Source organism: Aplysia californica, unplaced genomic scaffold, assembly GCF_000002075.1.
Source record: "Aplysia californica isolate F4 #8 unplaced genomic scaffold, AplCal3.0 scaffold01849, whole genome shotgun sequence".
In the NCBI taxonomy this organism is placed as follows: domain Eukaryota; kingdom Metazoa; phylum Mollusca; class Gastropoda; order Aplysiida; family Aplysiidae; genus Aplysia; species Aplysia californica.
The window spans coordinates 4566-24543 of NW_004799119.1; the positions used below are offsets into that span (position 1 = coordinate 4566).

Below are 19978 nucleotides of genomic sequence, written 5' to 3' on the forward strand. Positions count from 1 at the left end.
CCCCCCCACCCCAACTTTTCGTGATTGTAACTTTCCACCAAAACTTGTCTCAAACGGTTTCCTACATTTGTTGGGCTTTGACATATTTTCAATATCCCACCCATAGTTTTCTATTGTCCAAACATGACATGATGAGAGTTGTATTTCAGCTTTACTATGAGTGCTTTATGGCACGTGCAACACCACAAATAGGTCGTCATAAATGTGCTGAAGATTACAGATGTTACTGGAGACAAACACACACACAAAAAAAGAGGAGAGACAAAGATGATTAGAAGTCGGATAGAAAAAATAGAGCAAACTACAACAGAACACCCATCAACCTCCCACAAACTGCATATATATATCTGAAAGTTAGACTTTTTCTTTTTCTACTTCTAAGGTGGACAGTATCATTATGAAACAGACCACACAGTGTGGCTACAAGCATGATGATATTAGTGCAGACATGACGACACAACACCAAACAGCAACAGCACGAGACTCACCGATCCAACACTCCATGCGAGCACAAGGGGAAATCTTGACCACGTCGGGCGGGTCCACACCAACGTTCAGACACAGGACCAGAGCTACACTCACTGTCTTCATCTGACATAGGAGCAAACAGAAAAACATTTTATTATCAACATCACCACAGACAGAGATAACATTTTTACAATAATTTCATTAAATAAAGCTGATCCCTGTAGGGAAATTAGGGTTACAATGGCAAACGTAACACCTGGTAACAACAAGACATACATAAATACATAATCAAACACAAATATTACACATTCAAAGCATATATTACACCAAGGCAATGCAGAACATCACCGTAGAAAGAAACGGTGCTGACAAACTTTTCTTTGAACAACAAAGCCTAAAAGTCATCGCCTCATCTCAACAGTGTGAATGTTACATCTTAACTCATCATAAGCAAGGGAATCGTGAATCTTATCATGTAAACTCGTTGTACAAGGGCTACTCAAACTGCTGTGACAAGAATCAAACAGTCCCTGATGGCACAAACTGCTGTATAATCAAACAGTCCCTGATGGCACAAACTGCTGTGACAATAATGTGACAATAATCAAACAGTCCCTGATGGCACAAACTGCTGTGACAATAATCAAACAGTCCCTGATGGCACAAACTGCTGTGACAATAATGTGACAATAACCAAACAGTCCCTGATGGCATAGGTAACCTGCCTAAACAGCCACCTGTACCTGTAAGCCACTTTTCTCCTTTCATTTTATTCAATGGCACTGCCTGAAATACCCTAAAACGATAAATTAACATGTGTAATATGGCTGCAGTCGGTAGTTTTCATAAAAAAACAACCCAAAAAAAACCTGCCCAAGATGGCCAGGCATATCTTTCTTCATCGCCTGACACATTGCGAACAATTCCGCCACTGACTCTGAGGAAGAACCATCACAATCCATTCATTTGCTGTTAATGGGAGGAGCTACCCTTGAGGACCATTTTCTATGTCTGTTGCCCAAGATCAAATCTAAGTACACATATAAGTTAGGCATAGTAAAATCTCTTGATGTGCCATTTTTTTTGGGCACAGCAACAACGGTTGCTATGGAAATGGCCGCCATCTTGAAAATAAACAATGAATTTCAAATCCCTATTGCTTTCTTATTTACCAACCAAATTTGACCAAATGTGGTGAGAGTATACCTGAACTAGACCCTATCAGAGTAACAGCAAGCTTATTTCAATAAGTGCAAAAGAAAAAAATATATGAGAATTTTCCCAAAGTATAAAAAACTTTTTAAAAATTTAGGTTACGTAATCGCTTGCCAATGGAAAAGTGTTATTGTTTTCGCAAATATCTCTCCGTTATGATGGCAGCCTTGCCATCTATGTTTCCTGAAAGTTTCATCTCAAAATGATGAAAACTAAGGAAGGAGCTGGGAAAAAACGGCAAAAAAATTACATTTTGCGAAAACTGACTATTATTGTGAAAATTCACTATATTAACCCATCGTCATGTTTTTAAAGGCAATTTACGTGGAGAATAAACACTTTCTCAAATGTATCCATGCTATTTTTGGACAAAAAACTGGTTGATCTTGAAAAATCAGCCAACAGAAAATTTGCATAGCCTGACCCAAAATCTGCAAAATCAAGGGTCGCTCCTCCCCTTAAGTAAGCCTGTCGTACGAATGAACCAATCGCTGGCCAGCACGTTGAAAAGCGAGGATTCTAGTCCCACCCACTGTTTACACCTAGAAGTCTAAGTTGATCAGTCGGTAACATTTTAATTGGCATTTTGTGGCATTCCTAAGCCAACCACCGCCACCAATTGGGACTTCAAAAAGGAACAGTTTTTCTTCCATTTGGTCAGTCCTGCCTACAACAGCCACTTGTCAATAGATGGCCATCTAAGACAATTTTGGCGGGGAATCCAATTACTTTTGAATGAAGAAGAAAAAAGCATATATTATATATATCTTGATCATCAAGAAAAAAAAATCAAACACATCCTGCTGGAAATGATAAAGCCGAGCTCAAACCACCAAGATCACTCTTGTCTACCACACATGAAATTTGATTTCCGGCCCCCACCTGCTTCTCCCACAATAAAATGGGAAGTTGGGAAGTGGCAGTTTGGTCCAGTGACACACCTTGTTGATAGCCAGAATTTCCCTCCACGGTTAAGCATTTTTATGAAAATGCTTTCGATTTATGCTGATAAAAATTGAGACGTGAGCTTTAATATAATCCAGTTACTATCTCTATCTGTGGAAGTAATGATGATGCTGTAGTGGTGGTGGAAGTAGTAGTAATGATGATGCTGTAGTGGTGGTGGAAGTAATGATGATGCTGTAGTGGTGGTGGAAGTAATGATGATGCTGCAGCAGTGGTGGAAGTAATGATGATGCTGTAGTGACAGTGGTGGTGGAAGTAATGATGATGCTGTAGTGGTGGTGGAAGTATTCATGATGCTGTTGACTGGTAGTGGTGCCCAGGGCTGGTTACCGTGTTCGTTGACCCTGAGTTGTCGTTTTTACGGTGTATGTAGACACTGCCATTGGGCAATGAGAGTCAGTCTTTTGACTTTTGAGGTACACAGTCCTAGTAGGTAAGTTCTAATTCTGGTTTTACGTAAAAAAAAAAACCGACGACAATACCTCCTTACACTCACATAACTCGCACTCAAAGGCCGAGCTCGAGTTATAAAAGTAACACATTTTTTTGGGACGCGAGTCCGAATAGATAAATAAACCCATTTTGAGTCCCAAAACTGGACTCCGAGAAGCTACAGCGAGCACCTAGCACTAGCACACCTCTGTGATTGGCCAAATATATACAGAGATTACACATTGCCACCATCTTTTTTTGTCGTCTTCCAGGGCTTCCCTCGCCAGTTGACAAGGCTAGAGGTGCTCGCTGTAGCGAAGCTTCATTTTTTTTTGGAAGAGGCTAGCCGTACTTAATGACGGCTAGACTGGCAGTCTAGCCGTACTTAAGTACGGCTAGACTCGCAGTCTAGCCGTACTTATTCTTAATATGATGGCTAGACTGACCATTTAACAAAAAAATAGGCCTACTGAATTGTAAATATACTTTTTTAGTGTGCAGTACCTAAAGTATTTGTATTTGAGACGAAACCAGGTGCCTAAATGACAGTGCATGTATTTTAAACCTCCTGTTTTCTAATGTTAATAGGGCCTAAGATAAGTACGGCTAGACTGGCAGTCTAGCCGTACTTAAGTACGGGTAGACAGCCAGGCTAGCCATACTTAAGGACGGCTAGACTGTCAGGCTAGCTGTACTTAATATTGATGGCTAAATTGTAAATGAAATTTTTAGTTTGCAATGCCTAAAGTATTTGTATTTCAGACAAAACAAAAAGGTGCCTTACTGACTTGCATGTATTTGAACCTGAATAATTACTAGATCTAGATCTAATGAGACTTGTGTACCTAACAGGCTTGAGTCGATAGGGCCAAACCTAGATCTAAGTACGGCTAGCCACTTCGTTTTTTTTTTTCTCCTAAGGTTCTTGTAACTTCTATATATTCTTAAATATTTTTCGGTCGTCTTATTCTCTTTCAATCAACAGCCAATAGGGAACCATGAGGACTATACTATGAGGCCTATCATGTGACAGTCTGAGTAATGTAACAATAATTTAATAAAATGGAAGAGGCTAGCCGTACTTAATGACAGCTAGTCTGCTAGGCTAGCGTACTAAACTTGGAGTAACTATATAGGGAGAGGCCCTAACGTTGCGTCGCCCGCTCAACAGTTCCAACCAAGTTGAAGCCGAAAGGGCGGAGCTTATCGGGCCTGCCGCCATCTTTGTAAGTTCAAAACAATGCAGCGTACGCAGCGTAATCTCCTTTCAAAACAAACTGCTCGGACTCCATTTTCTCTCAAAATTTCTTTGTCAATGTTAATTACAGCATTATAAGCACTCACGTACAGTTGTAATGTAATAAGGATGTTAACAAATCTTACTTGCATCAAATTTCCAGCTCATTTAGTCTAATATTTACAGTAATACGTGTACTATGTATACACATTGTGATGGTAAGATATTCTGTTTTACATGTTTTAGAGACAAAATTGGGATAATAAGGATCAAAACAAAATTATAAACGGGATGATAACATTTGCTGAGTTTTTGGTAGTCGAACTTCATTATTTTTACAAAAAACGAAGACTTCTTGATAGTAACAATATAATAAGGACAGCAAGAAATCTTACTTGCATCAAATTACCAGCTCACTCAGTCGAACATTTGGTAATACATGTACTATGTATACACATCGTGACGGTAAGATAAATTTTTTAAACTTGTTTTAGAGAAGAAATTGGGATAATAAGGATCAAAACAAAAATATAAACGGGATTACAAAATTTGCAGACTTTTCGGTCATAGAACTTCATCAGTGCAAAATGATGTCATCACTGACATTATTTTTACAAAAACGTAGTCTTCTTGACTTAAACTTACAACAGAATATATTTCTAACAAAATTGAAAATGATTACACAAAAGATTGTAGTGAGGGTGGGATGGGATGGGCGAAGAATGAGGAAGGAGAGGGCAAGGCAAATAAGAGTAAAGTATGATGGTGGAAATTACCCCCCCCCCACACACACAAAAACAAGAATAAAACAGCCCCCCCCCCCCCCCCAAATAAAGCGAGGAGGGAGGGGCACCTTTAAAACACCAAGACACTTTATCTAAATTTTACAAAATACTGTTATGGGTATTGAAAAATTAATAGAGAATTTGAAATGATAGACTTATAATAATAAGATTTTCAAAACAGATTGCACTAATTTATGACATTTCACTCTTGACAATGTCACACCCCATGCACAGACAGACGACACATGGCATCAAAAATGTTATTCACACACCAAACACACTTCAATGACATTCTTTGAAGGCACTGTCGAACCTCCGACGAGACTTCAAAAAACAGCAAGGAATTTACTTTTGACACATTGGAGTCAACAAAGGCGTATGCAAGTTGCGCATGTTAAAGATCCCTTGGTGGTCTAAAATCGATAAGAGTAGGCTTCGGCCGCCACCCGGGCAAAAATTCAAAATTTCCTACCAACGAAAAAGTATTAGGTGTGTCCCGCGCGCTCATATGACCTTATGCAGTTGCGAGCGTCGTAAAACCCTATACTAAACAAACAAAACAACGAAGGCACTGTCGAACCTCCGACGAGACTTCAAAAAACAGCAAGGAATTTACTTTTGACACATTGGAGTCAACAAAGGCACCGATGCAGGTTTCACGTTTTCAAATGCTTTGTCAACCTTAACAACACAAAACCAGCAATGTAAGCAACATGCAGAGCAAATTGACAAGTATGCTAGAGTAGATCTAGGCACATACGTGCAGTTATCATCATGGCAAACTGAATTTTCTGAAATCTTTGTTCATTCTGTTTTTACTGTGAGATGCATTTACGGCTAAATCAGAAGGCACTTCGTCATCAAGTTCAGTGCCATTGCTAGAGACTGATATTTTTTAAAACATTTGGTAGGAAATTTTGAATTTTGCCTGGGTGGCGACCGAAGCCTACTCTTATCGATTTTAGACCACCAAGGGACCTTTAATTTGCGCAATTTGCATACGCGACCTCCGAGATTTTTTCGCCCTTGTCCGAGAAGGCTAGGGGTAGATCTTTCCTACCAGAAGATCAGGGGTGTGGCTGAAAGACAGAGGTAAGAAGGAGCCAAGGAGTAGCAGTAGAAAGGCTGCAGAAAGAGTTCGGAGCCCTGAGGAGGTAGGGGCAGAAAGTGGAGGTGAAAGCAGACGAAAGAGAAAGTAGAAGTTTAGAGAACAAAATTTTTCCGTCACTACTCGGATTTGAACCCAGGACCTTTGAATGAGAGGCCCACCGGACCCGAACGCTACGCAAACTGCCATTCGGTTGACACTAAGTTTACAACTGAGAGAACTGAGCTGATCTCACAAACATGGCCGACCGTCGTCTGCAGCGGCTTCACGTTACGCGACTCGCGGCCTCTCCTATTATAGTAGTTCCTCCAAGGTACTAAAGGATGGCTCAACTGTCAGGCTAGCCGCACTTGGCCACTTCATAATAAATATTCAAATTCACGGTAGCTCTGTAATTCGTAATACATACATAGATCTAGATCTAGATCTCTATATTATGTCATGATAAAAGTAAAAGGACAAAAAGATCCATTATCATCATATGACAGTATTGGCCTAACTAGGGCAGGTAAACATTGTTTTACCACTCATCCCATTCAAGGAACCATCCCCCTCCCCCAAAAAGCACTGAATCTAAAGGGGTTGACCAGTAAACTCTTGTTGTGCTAAGTTCTCTTGACTCTAGACTTACATTGTGAAAGATGTGCCCAGTGACTCACTCTCATGTTGTCTCATCTGAATCTGGACTGCGCTTCCAGCAGCCACAAAAGGGGCATTAAACATTTCAGAAGGAAAAGATTCCCTTATGCCATTCAGGTTTATATCAACGTGTTTATCAGATGCACTGGAGTCAGAAGCCAATGAATCTACACCTACCCGTTCTTTCATTCTCCAACAATGTAAGCAGAGATCCAGCCCCTCAATTTTTCCGCAGTGGCGACTTTCGCAACAAGCAAGGGGAAGCTGCGAGTCGACTAATTCACCCTCACTTTCATCAAAGATTTCTTCGCTTCCAACCATTGTCATATTCTTTGCTGCCATTGTAAGCAAATTAAATAGTATAACATTTAGCTCTCACTCTCCGATTTTAAGGCAAATTATTATCTGATACAATGCACAGACGCATGGCATCGCTTGCTTCTGTTGACATTTTGTAGGATAAAATACCCTTGAAACCAAATGAGCTTCCTGTTCCATTTGTAATGTATTATCTGGCTATTGAGTCCTTCAGCAGACGTGTCATCCAACCGTACACTCGAGACATCAGTTTATTATTCAATGTATTATTTATTGGTTTTTAAAGCAACAAAATAGAACAAGTGGTAAGAGAATCAAATAAATCAGAAATTTTGTTTTAAGATTATTCCTAAGGGGGAAAGGGGAGGTCACTGTCGCTTCTGGCTAGGCCTAAGTCATTTGTTATTGTTTTAAAACTTTTCCCCACAGTGAAATTATGAAAGCAACAATGAGCTTCGCTCACCGTGCGTGGGCAAGAATTGTCTTTTATAGCAGACCACACAGGGCATCGAAACAAACTACATGTATCTGAACATGGCTGAGTCTTATGCTTGTCCAACAAATGACTCTGGCTCTTCTCATTCCGATTCCGATCAAGTCAATCAAGACCAAAACAATGGCATGCAGGAGGCGGAGGGGACCAATCAGTTCAGTCATAGTTTTGATGACATCCATTATGGCTTTGATGCAATTGATCGTGCATGTCGAAATCTTTACCCAGAACCTCATAATCCAGCGATGATCTCAAGCCCAGCCATAAAAATGTGGTGAGTAATTAACATCTAGAGTCTAGATCTAGATCTAGATCTAGACTAGATCTAGATCTAGATCTAGATCTAGATCTAGAATCTAGATCTAGAATCTAGATCTAGATCTAGATTTCTAGATCTAGATATCTAGATTCTAGATATCTAGATCTAGATTCTAGATCTACACACATCTGATCTGCTGCATTGTAGCCTATTTCGTCAAATCAGTTTGTCATCTAATCACAGAACAAGTAAACTTAATGACTTATGATCATGCTTCTACTCTGTAAGTGTAAGTCTTGTGTAAATTTCTTTTTATATTTAAGTATAAAATTGGCCACCTCTATTCTCACCCGGGATGAGAATAGTGCAGGCTAGTCTTTTGGCTATTCTCACCCGGTGCGCGTTCACCGTTATAGCCTAGATCTAGGCCAACAAATTTTGCGTTCACCCTAAACCACAGAATTCTACACTGTGATAACAGAAAAATTGTAGAATTCTGTGCCGTGAACAAACGTTCCATTACAACTGTAGCCTACTAAAAGCGTACAATTTTGTATGGGCAGTGGAGAGAGAGAGAAAGAGACAGAGAGAGGAGTAGCGCGAGAACTTCCGGTCAAAACAAAATGGCGACCCGCATAGTTCGGCTCGATTAGAAAAGTTAAATAGCCGTAGCATCTTTGTAGACAACCAAATTAATTTACTTTTGTGTTTTAACATCAGTTTTTAACTTTGTTTTGGTCAATTTGATCATCAACACCGATAGACAGTATTCAGAAAGAGACAGAGAGAGAGAGAGAGGGGAGGAGTAGATCTTGCGAGAACTTCCGGGCAAAACAAAATGGCGACCCGCGTAGTTCGGCTTGATTCGAACAATGAAATAGCCATAGCATCTTTGAAGACGATCAAATTAGCTTACTTTTGTGCTATAACGTAATTTTTTCTTGGCTTTTATCAATTTGATCATCCACACCGATAGACAGTATTCCAAAATGAGGAAAAGCAGGTCTTGTTTCGCACCGGGTGAGAATAGCCTACGCTGGCAAGTCTCACCCGGGGTGAGAGGTAGATCGTTTTTCTATTCTCACCCCGGATGAGAATAGCCACTTCCATAAAATTAGTAGTATAGTAGAGCAACATTTTATCAAGACTTGTATAAAAGTAATTAGATTTTTGTAATCAGTCTTCTGGGACAAGTGAAAAGACTTCAAACTATTCAAAAGATGGCGTACTTACCAACTTACCTGAGCATTATTATGATAGAAGTCTAGATCTAAATCTAGGCCTATTATTATATTATAATGCTCTAGCAAACTTGATCAAAACATTATACAATGATCTCATGTTACTGTTTTTATTCTTTCACCATTATAGAGTTGGCCACATGTTCTCATTAGTTCACAGTGAACATTTTCATACTCAGGAGAAATCCCAAATCTTTGTCAATGTCCAATGTTTTGTTTTTTTGTTGAAGATTATCTTTTAATGTTTGTTCTGGTGTTTGGGAGGTCATTGGCACTGTTCGTGTTCCCCTTTAAAGAGCACTTTTGGAATTGTATCTATGTTGTGATGCGGTCTGACACTTCTTTCAACTTCCATCATCCCCCTATCAACAATACCATGGTCCCCTGTCCCAGTTTCCTGTTGGATTCCCTTGCTCTTGATTGATGTTATCATCAATGGTGTCGGGCGACAATGGTGTCGGGCGACAATGGAGTCGGGCGACAATGGTGTCGGGCGACAATGGAGTCGGGCGACAATGGTGTCGGGCGACAATGGATTGGGCCTGTTTCCACCTGTGATGCCATCGGCATGCTCATCTGTGAAGCTTCGTTTATTACCATTGCTGTGAACTTGTTTCAGGGAAGGAGGCGTGTATCCCCTGGACTACGTCAAAGTTTTCCTCCATGCCGGCCAAGTCGGCCTCTCAGTTCCTCCACACTGGCACTTTGTCACCTACGGACTCACAGACCTGTACGGCGACGGCCGTGTGCACCAGTAAGGAAAAGCTCAACTGATTGGGACTTTTTTGTTGTTCTTTGCAGAGGCACAGATAGATGAAGAATAACTTACTGACAGGACTGAATAGACAGATGGTAGATGAAGAATAACTTACTGACAGGACTGAATAGAATAACTTACTGACAGGACTGAATAGAATAACTTACTGACAGGACTGAATAGAATAACTTACTGACAGGACTGAATAGAGTAACCCACTGACAGGACTGAAGAGACAGATGGTAGACATAGAGTAACTTACTGACAGGACTTGAATAGATAGATGGTAGACATAGAGTAACCCACTGACAGGACTGAATAGACAGATGGTTGATGAAGAATAACCCCCTGACAGGACTGAATAGACAGATGGTAGACATAGAATAACCCCCTGACAGGACTGAATAGACAGATGGTAGACCAAAAGAATAACCCCCTGACAGGACTGAATAGACAGATGGTAGACATAGAATAACCCCCTGACAGGACTGAATAGACAGATGGTAGACATAGAATAACCCCCTGACAGGACTGAAGAGACAGATGGTAGACCAAAATAGTAACTTACTGACAGGACTGAAGAGACAGATGGTAGACATAGAGTAACTCACTGACAGGACTGAAGAGACAGATGGTAGACCAAAAGAGTAACCCACTGACAGGACTGAAGAGACAGATGGTAGACATAGAGTAACCCACTGACAGGACTGAAGAGACAGATGGTAGACCAAAAGAGTAACTTACTGACAGGACTGAAGAGACAGATGGCAGACCAAAAGAGTAACCCACTGACGGGCAGGACTGGAAGCAGGCCTCATAAACGAACTTAATTTTGTCAATGGGGCGTAAAAAGACAGGACCTACATTTGAAAAGTTTTTTTGCCGATGCTGTCTATAAGATGTCAATACTCTAGTTCCCACTCGACGGGGCTGGCTCCAATTCGGAAGGTCAAAACAGCCGCCTCCTATATCGTTTTCCTGGTGTGGATGGGGCCATAAAACATTCACAATGGTGCATGAATCTTCTCTTTGAGCTGTTAACAGATAAAAATAACTTTCTGTTTAACGTAATATTACTCTGACATGACTGCCAATGCTTGTCTCAGCTCAAGCACTTAAAGGAGAACAGGATTTTCGTTCATTTTCATTTGTGTGGTTTTGGGGGGGTTTTTTTGTCCAGGTTCACAGGCAGACATGAGGATAGCGGTTATGGATTCGAACTGACGTTCCGACTGTTGGCGGGAGAAGGGAGCGAACCCCCGGAGTGGCCCATCACGCTGCTCAATAATCTGGCCCGCTACGTTTTCAACACAGGTAACTGCTGGAGGAGAAAAGCAACGCGGGAGAGACAAGTGCAGTTTATGGGGACGCTTGAATTGACATACAGGCCTTGAACCTGGAGCTCTCACTGGCAAAACTGAAGACAAATGCCCAGAGCAATTTACTTGGAAAGTCTTAAAAGATGGGTGATGGGGAAAGATCAGGATGATGTAGCTTTTTTCAGAGCATCTGAGGAAAGGAATTATTTGTTGAGCGTGATTGATGGGAAGAGGCCAATCATTTCTAAGGTCCTCATTGCTCCTTTTCCTTTTCTTTTGTATGTTGCTCTCTTGTAAGACTTCTAGTCTTCTGCACTTTCATAACCCATTTGTGTTGCAAGTACCGTAAAACTTATGTTGCTCTCTTGTAAGACTTCTAGTCTTCTGCACTTTCATAACCCATTTGTGTTGCAAGTACCGTAAAACTTATGTTGCTCTCTTGTAAGACTTCTAGTCTTCTGCACTTTCATAACCCATTTGTGTTGCAAGTACCGTAAAACTTATGTTGCTCTCTTGTAAGACTTCTAGTCTTCTGCACTTTCATAACCCATTTGTGTTGCAAGTACGGTAAAACTTCTGCTAAATCTAAAGATACTTTACCTCTCCCATCTAGCAGCCGTCTGGGTTCTAGCCTTTCGGCCTGTAAAACTAAAGATTTTAAAAAATTGTTAACCCTTGTGGCGGAGAATTTGAGAATTTAGTAGTGTCGAAATTGTCCAAGAGGGCCTCACATTGTTGAGAGGAAAAGTGGTTGTCTTAGACAGTGTCACTTTTTTTTTAACGCATGGGGGGAGTGGTTGTTTGTACAGGTGATTGTCTTGTACAGATGTCTGTTGGAGCAGGTGATTGTCTTGTACAGGTGATTGTCTTGTACAGGTGGTTGTCTTGTACAGGTGGTTGTGTTGTACAGGTGATTGTCTTGTACAGGTGGTTGTCTTGTACAGGTGATTGTCTTGTAACGGTGATTGTCTTGTACAGGTGGTTGTCTTGTAACGGTGATTGTCTTGTAACGGTGATTGTCTTGTACAGGTGGTTGTCTTGTACAGGCGGTTGTCTTGTACAGGTGATTGTCTTGTACAGGTGGTTGTCTTGTACAGGTGGTTGTCTTGTACAGGCGGTTGTCTTGTACAGGTGGTTGTCTTGTACCGGTGACTGTTAGATGTCAGAGCGGACTGTACTCTCTCTGTTACTGTGGACTGTACTCTCTCTGTTACTGTGGACTGTACTCTCTCTGTTACTGTGGACTGTACTCTCTCTGTTACAGCAAGGTGGACTGTACTCTCTCTGTTACTGTGGACTGTACTCTCTCTGTTACTGTGGACTGTACTCTCTCTGTTACTGTGGACTGTACTCTCTCTGTCCTTCCTCCCAGGTGTGGGTTTCCGTGAGTTTGACCACATTCCCTGGCACGGGCCCTTGGACCGCGAGCTGCCGGGAGGGGACATCAACAAGTAGGTCACTTCCTGTCTAGCACATATATATATATATATATATATATATATATATATATATATATATATATATATATATATATATATATATATATATATATATATATATATATATATATATATATATATATATATATATACTGTCTGCATGCATTTATTAATAACATGCACACATAGCAATACACCCACATAACGAAATACGTGTGTACGGAACACGCACCAATACACCCACATAACGAAACACGTGTGTACGGAACAGGCACACATAGCAATACACCCATGTAGCGAAACACGTGTGTACGGAACAGGCACACATAGCAATACACCCATGTAGCGAAACATGTGTGTACGGAACAGGCACACATAGCAATACACCCATGTAGCGAAACACGTGTGTACGGAACAGGCACACATAGCAATACACCCATGTAGCGAAACACGTGTGTACGGAACAGGCACACATAGCAATACACCCATGTAGCGAAACACATGTGTACGGAACAGGCACACATAGCAATACACCCATGTAGCGAAACACGTGTGTACGGAACAGGCACACAGTGGACATGTACATAGCGGACATGTACATAGCGGACATGTACATAGCGACACAGCGGACATGTACATAGAGGACATGTACATAGCGGACATGTACATAGCGGACATGTACATAGAGGACATGTACATAGAGGACATGTACATAGCGGACATGTACATAGCGACACAGCGGACATGTACATAGAGGACATGTACATAGCGGACATGTACATAGCGGACATGTACATAGCGGACATGTACATAGAGGACATGTACATAGAGGACATGTACATAGCGGACATGTACATAGAGGACATGTACATAGAGGTCATAGCGGACATGTACATAGAGGACATGTACATAGAGGGCATAGCGGACATGTACATAGCGGACATGTACATAGCGGACATGTACATAGAGGACATGTACATAGAGGACATATACACAGCGGACATGTACATAGAGGACATGTACATAGAGGACATGTACATAGAGGACATGTACATAGTGGACATGTACATAGTGGACATGTACATAGAGGACATGTACATAGAGGACATGTGCATAGCGGACATGTACATAGAGGACATGTACATAGCAGACATATACAGAGGTCACACAAGTGGCCAAGACTTGAGATGTTTTGAGAGAGAAACATACAAAGAAAATAAATTGTTCGTTTTAGTGAGAAGTTTTTTTATGGCACTTGAAACACAATTAGGTCGGATAAGTGCCGAAGATGAGAGGTGTTACAAGAGAGTGACAAACACAAAAGAGAAGGAGAGATAAGGAGATAAGTTGTTTGACCTTTTGTCTGGTTTGGGCTTCAATAGGAATGTGAGATGAGCAGAGCAAGGCTGGTGATGGAACATGCCTTCATTGTCATCATCTTTGTTGAAAAGGCATAGTAGGGAGAGAGTGTCTTGATAAATTTTCAGTCTAATATAAATATCTTCTTTTTTTTTTAAAGCACCGTGAGCAACTGGGAGTTAAACTAACAAAAGGGCCTTATATATCAGGGAAAGTGAAAGGGGTTTTATCATTATCATTATTACCACCCACCAACATCATCATTATCATCATCACCATCATTACCACCATCATTATCATCACCACCACCACCATCACCACCAGTACTCCTAAAGCCCCACCATCATCACCACCACCACCACCACCACCAGCACCCCTATAGCCCCATCACTGTAATCTATCCTGTCCCCCAGATCTCTGCCTGTGTACCGCTGCCAATCAGAGGTGAACGCCATGTTGGTCGTGGAGGACCCGGAGCTTCCCTGTCTGGACACACCGCACGGGCAACTCACCTTTCTACAGGTCAGGACCACACGATGACAGATGTTTGGCCAGTTTTGGTGCAGTTAGAGTTTTACTGCCGGCACTTGGAACATTAGTAGGTCATATAAGTGATGAAGATTAGAGGGTATTTTAAGAGAGTAACAAAGAAAGAATGGGAAGAGAGATAAGGATGACAGCTGAAGTGAACTGGCTTAACTTTAAGATTATACCAATAACGTCGCATGCCCCCCAAAAATGAGGAGCGCATGATTCCACCGCGTCGTGACACATACAGATCGTTCTGTTGCTGTTTATCTTCCAGAGAGGTGATAACAACACCTGTGATTTTCTACCACAACAAAGTCGAACAACCTCGTCCAATAGAAAAGATATGTCATGTACTTTTAACGAACATCTGGCACCCGTAAAAAGAGGACACGGGAAAGGGAAAAAAACTAGACAAAAAGCTGTGTGATGTCTTCATTTTGTCTGTAAAGAGATTGTTTGTTGACTGAGGTGTTGTGTGTACATGGCGTGTTTGTTGACTGAGGTGTTGTGTGTACATGGCGTGTTTGTTGACTGAGGTGTTGTGTGCACATGGCATGTTTGTTGACTGAGGTGTTGTGTGTACATGGCGTGTTTGTTGACTGAGGTGTTGTGTGTACATGGCGTGTTTGTTGACTGAGGTGTTGTGTGCACATGGAATGTTTGTTGACTGAGGTGTTGTGTGTACATGGCGTGTTTGTTGACTGAGGTGTTGTGTGTACATGGCGTGTTTGTTGACTGAGGTGTTGTGTGTACATGGCGTGTTTGTTGACTGAGGTGTTGTGTGTACATGGCAGGTTGTTGGCATCACGGACATGGAGTTTTTGTACGCACGCTCGTGGAAGAGTCGAGCCGTGGTGGACAAGTTGTTGGACCATCCACAGTGAGTACATGACAATGTGGACATTTGTACGGGGATGGGCTTTGTGTGCAGCTGGGTTTTGTACACGGCTGGCTTTTGTACATGACTCAGTTTTGTATACAATTGGCTTTATCATCTCTATGAAAGAGTTGGTTTTTTTAAAACCCTATCCGTACGCCCTGGGGTCATTTTGCACCCCTGGGGTTGTGTTCATCACATTTTAGAATACTTCTAGTGCCAAGATCTCTTTGAAACTTTCAGTATTTCTCAAAAACTCATTTTGACAGACTGCTATGCGAAACGTATGGATCGGATTAACAAGTAAATTTCCTCTTTGGAAAGTGGAGTTCCCCACGTGGTATGGATAGGATAGTAAAACATGATGTACGGATAGTGTCAAAGTAGATGTTTTTATGACCTTATCGACACATAGATCCAGTGTGTCATATACTCAGAGTTGAACCCACACTCTTACACTTGACAGGGTGGGCCCCCTGCTGGTGACCGACGCAGACAGGAAGTTGTCGATCTTTGACGTGGACTTGGGTCTCCTCGCAGACTTCCACGACAAGATGGAGGAGGAGGGGACGAACCTTGGACGAGTCACGGCGCATGTCAGGTGGTCGGTGCCCGAGCAGTGAGTACCCACTACCATCTCTCCGTCCTTTCTTTACCATCTCTCCTTTCTGATCTCTCCTTTCTCTCTCTCACACCCCTCCTGATCTCTCCTTTCTCTCTCTCACACCCCTCCTGATCTCTCCTTTCTCTCTCTCACACCCCTCCTGATCTCAGCTTCCTGTCTCACGCCCCTCCTGATCTCTCCTTTCTCTCTCTCACACCCCTCCTGATCTCTCCTTTCTCTCTCTCACACCCCTCCTGATCTCTCCTTTCTCTCTCTCACACCCCTCCTGATCTCTCCTTTCTCTCTCTCACACCCCTCCTGATCTCAGCTTCCTGTCTCACACCCCTCTTGATCTCTTTCTCTCTCTCACACCCCTCCTGATCTCTCCTTTCTCTCTCTCACACCCCTCCTGATCTATCCTTTCTCTCTCTCACACCCCTCCTGATCTCTCCTTTCTCTCTCTCACACCCCTCCTGATCTCTCCTTTCTCTCTCTCACACCCCTCCTGATCTCTCCTTTCTCTCTCTCACACCCCTCCCGATCTCTTTCTCTCTCTCACACCCCTCCTGATCTCTCCTTTCTCTCTCTCACACCCCTCCTGATCTCTCCTTTCTCTCTCTCACACCCCTCCTGATCTCTCCTTTCTCTCTCTCACACCCCTCCTGATTTCACCTTTCTGTCTCACTTTTCCTCATCTCACTCTCCTCCCTCTCTCACACCCCCTGATCTTACCTTCCCCCTCTTACCCTCCCGTATCTGAGAGGGATACAACATCCCAACAGTAAGACCGAGATACTTGAACAAATTTTCCCTTCTACTGAATCGGACGTGGGTGTTGTGTGTGCGCTGGTGAAGTGCCTAACTGCTACACCACAGAGCGCGGTGTGTTGTCAATGATGTGTCGAAGACCAGCGTTCTTCTTTCTGCTACACCACAGAGCGCGGTGTGTTGTCAATGATGTGTCGAAGACCAGCGTTCTTCTTTCTGCTACACCACAGAGCGCGGTGTGTTGTCAATGATGTGTCGAAGACCAGCGTTCTTCTTTCTGCTACATCACAGAGCGCGGTGTGTTGTCAATGATGTGTCGAAGACCAGCGTTCTTCTTTCTGCTACACCACAGAGCGCGGTGTGTTGTCAATGATGTGTCGAAGACCAGCGTTCTTCTTTCTGCTACCCCACAGAGCGCGGTGTGTTGTCAATGATGTGTCGAAGACCAGCGTTCTTCTTTCTGCTACACCACAGAGCGCGGTGTGTTGTCAATGATGTGTCGAAGACCAGCGTTCTTCATTCTGCTACCCCACAGAGCGCGGTGTGTTGTCAATGATGTGTCGAAGACCAGCGTTCTTCTTTCTGCTCAGCAGAGGCCGTGGAATAATGTCAGGTGCTAGTGGGTGGTTGGCGGGTGCTCTGCTGTGGTTTGCTCCTTCTTTCCTATCAAACATGTATCAGTGGGTGGTTGGCGGGTGCTCTGCTGTGGTTTGCTCCATCTTTCCTATCAAACATCTATCAGTGGGTGGTTGGCGGGTGCTCTGATGTGGTTTGCTCCTTCTTTCCTATCAAACATCTATCAGTGGGTGGTTGGCGGGTGCTCTGATGTGGTTTGCTCCATCTTTCCTATCAAACATCTATCAGCTTTATCTCCCCTCCTTCTGTTCTTTGTTACTCTCTTGTAACACCTCTAATTTTCAGCTCTTATATGACCTTTTTGTGTTGCAAGTGCCGTAAAACTTGTACTAAAACTAAACCAAGGGTCTCTCTAGTATTACAGTCTCACCTCTATTTTTGCCGCTTATATATAACCTGTCTAGTATTACAGTCTCACCTCTATTTTTGCCGCTTATATATAACCTGTCTAGTATTACAGTCTCACCTCTATTTTTGCCGCTTATATATAACCTGTCTAGTATTACAGTCTCACCTCTATTTTTGCCGCTTATATATAACCTGTCTAGTATTACAGTCTCACCTCTATTTTTGCCGCTTATATATAACCTGTCTAGTATTACAGTCTCACCTCTATTTTTGCCGCTTATATATAACCTGTCTAGTATTACAGTCTCACCTCTATTTTTGCCGCTTATATATAACCTGTTTGTGTGGTAAGCTCCATAAAACTAACAAAAACTGCACAACTGTCCTCCCCCCCCCCCAGTCTGCTGAACGACCGGGAGCCCCTGGGTCTCCTCAAGGACACGCTGGGCTGTGAGGTCAGCGACGACCACAACCCCCCGGTCTACCGCGTCGACACGGCCACCGCATATTTCGAGCCCGGAGCGGCAGAGTTGTTGCCCCTTATGGTCAAGTAAGTCACCCAGTTGACTGGGTTCCTGATACATCCTCAGATTGAGTCGATAGTGCTGTAAAACGCCTACTCAAACTTAACATATCCTCAAGTCTATGCTTCTCAAACTGTCCAGATTTTGTCACATCATATACTGAAAGTTCTTATCAGCTAACATTTAGTTCATGGGTTTTTCTCAACAAAATTTGATCTGAACAGAAGAATTAATCTGAGCTGTCAAGTGCTATTGTAAATGGGCTGATTTATCGATGTCATGCTCATACTGTGCCGGAACAACATAGGGGGAACTGCTGCTTTTTCTTTCCTCATCCTTACTATCCTCATTTTCCTCTACTTCTTTTGTATGTTTGTCACTCTCTTGTGACCCGCTATTTCTGGGGGGCCTTGATAGTCGAAGCAGACTTTGTGCTGTTGAGGCTAGAGAGGTGAGCAGAGTAAGTCTGATTCCCTGTAAAGACTTCTCTGTTGACATCCACCACTTGGCGCTCGTATGACCTTTTGCAGTTGCGAGCGCCGTAAAACCTTACTAAAACTATCTCGTTCCCCATTTTAAAAGATTAACTGTTGGCAACATTGTAGAAGCAAATAGTGAGGTTGAATACAGAAAAGCAAGTGTGTATTGCAGCAGAGAGATTGGTCAACAATCTTGTTTTGGAACATGACGTGGAATGTAGATTCCAAATTGTCCGTGGTACAATGTGCTGCTCTTACAAAGATTCCAAATTGTCCGTGGTACAATGTGCTGCTCTTACAAAGATTCCAAATTGTCCGTGGTACAATGTGCTGCTCTTACAAAGATTCCAAATTGTCCGTGGTACAATGTGCTGCTCTTACAAAGAAAACACGTAAGCTTTGAATTCTCGCAAAGAAAGGAAGGATCTTTGTGTCTATTTTTAACTCGACCAATGTCATAAACATGGATTTCAAGGACCGGATGGAAACGTGTCTGAGTTGTCTTTCTTTTGGTTCGTATCACTAACGGTTATTGAGAGAAAATGATCCACTGGATAGATCTATAATGAGCAAAGATGTGGTTGCTCTGGTGTGGTCTGCTCCCTCTTTCCCATCAAACATGTATCCACCTTAACTGCCCACCTTGTGTTTCTGTGTGTGTCATTCTCTAGTACCACATCGAATCGGGGGAAAAAATGTCATAAAAAAACAACAACAGGTATATTTAATGACAAATACTATCAACAGCTTTGAGTAGAGACTAATGGCCTAGAGAATGGAGGATTCTGTGGGATAAATGAAGAACTGATCTTTCCATTTTGTACATTTCAATATCGTGTTATTCTCTAGTATCACCTCTAATCTTGGCCACTTCTATGCCCTTATTGTGTTGCAATTGCCGTAAAACTCTTACTAAACCTAAAAAACCCTTATGAAAATTAAACTAAAATGCTGAGAGTAGGTGGTTGGCGGGTGCTCTGGTGTGGTTTGCTTCTTCTTTCCTATCAAACATCTATCGTCCTTTTCTCCCCTCCTTCTTTTTTTATGTTTGTTACTCTCTTGTAACACATCTAATCTTCTGGCGCTCATATGACCTTATGCAGTTGCGAGCGCCGTAAAAACCTTTACTAAAACAATCTGTAAAACGCTGAGCCAATGTCCCGTTGCCTTGTCCCC

At 42.3% G+C, this 19978-nt stretch overlaps 2 protein-coding genes and 1 long non-coding RNA gene across 3 annotated transcripts in view; 1 reads left to right on the forward strand and 2 right to left on the reverse strand.

Annotated features, from left to right (window-relative positions):
- LOC101858469 (regulatory-associated protein of mTOR) overlaps positions 1-1382 on the reverse strand; it is a gene marked incomplete at its 3' end in the record, with an annotated part of 5728 nt that extends 4346 nt beyond the window's left edge. The window contains 2 exon segments of the mRNA XM_035973714.1: positions 489-591; positions 1338-1382. Of these exon segments, the coding sequence (XP_035829607.1) occupies positions 489-591; positions 1338-1382 (148 nt within the window).
- Positions 1383-5261: 3879 nt separating this feature from the next.
- On the reverse strand, positions 5262-5948 carry LOC118479080. The gene is made up of 2 exons (XR_004859461.1): positions 5684-5948; positions 5262-5416 (listed from the first exon to the last, which is right to left on the reverse strand). It is a non-coding gene; the product is annotated as an uncharacterized LOC118479080 (long non-coding RNA).
- Positions 5949-7520: 1572 nt separating this feature from the next.
- LOC101858244 (suppressor of fused homolog) overlaps positions 7521-19978 on the forward strand; it is a gene marked incomplete at its 3' end in the record, with an annotated part of 14542 nt that continues 2084 nt past the window's right edge. Inside the window, 8 exon segments of the mRNA XM_005113289.3 lie at positions 7521-7935; positions 9781-9915; positions 11099-11232; positions 12610-12688; positions 14449-14557; positions 15361-15446; positions 15910-16062; positions 18200-18349. Coding sequence (XP_005113346.2) covers positions 7691-7935; positions 9781-9915; positions 11099-11232; positions 12610-12688; positions 14449-14557; positions 15361-15446; positions 15910-16062; positions 18200-18349 — 1091 coding nt within the window.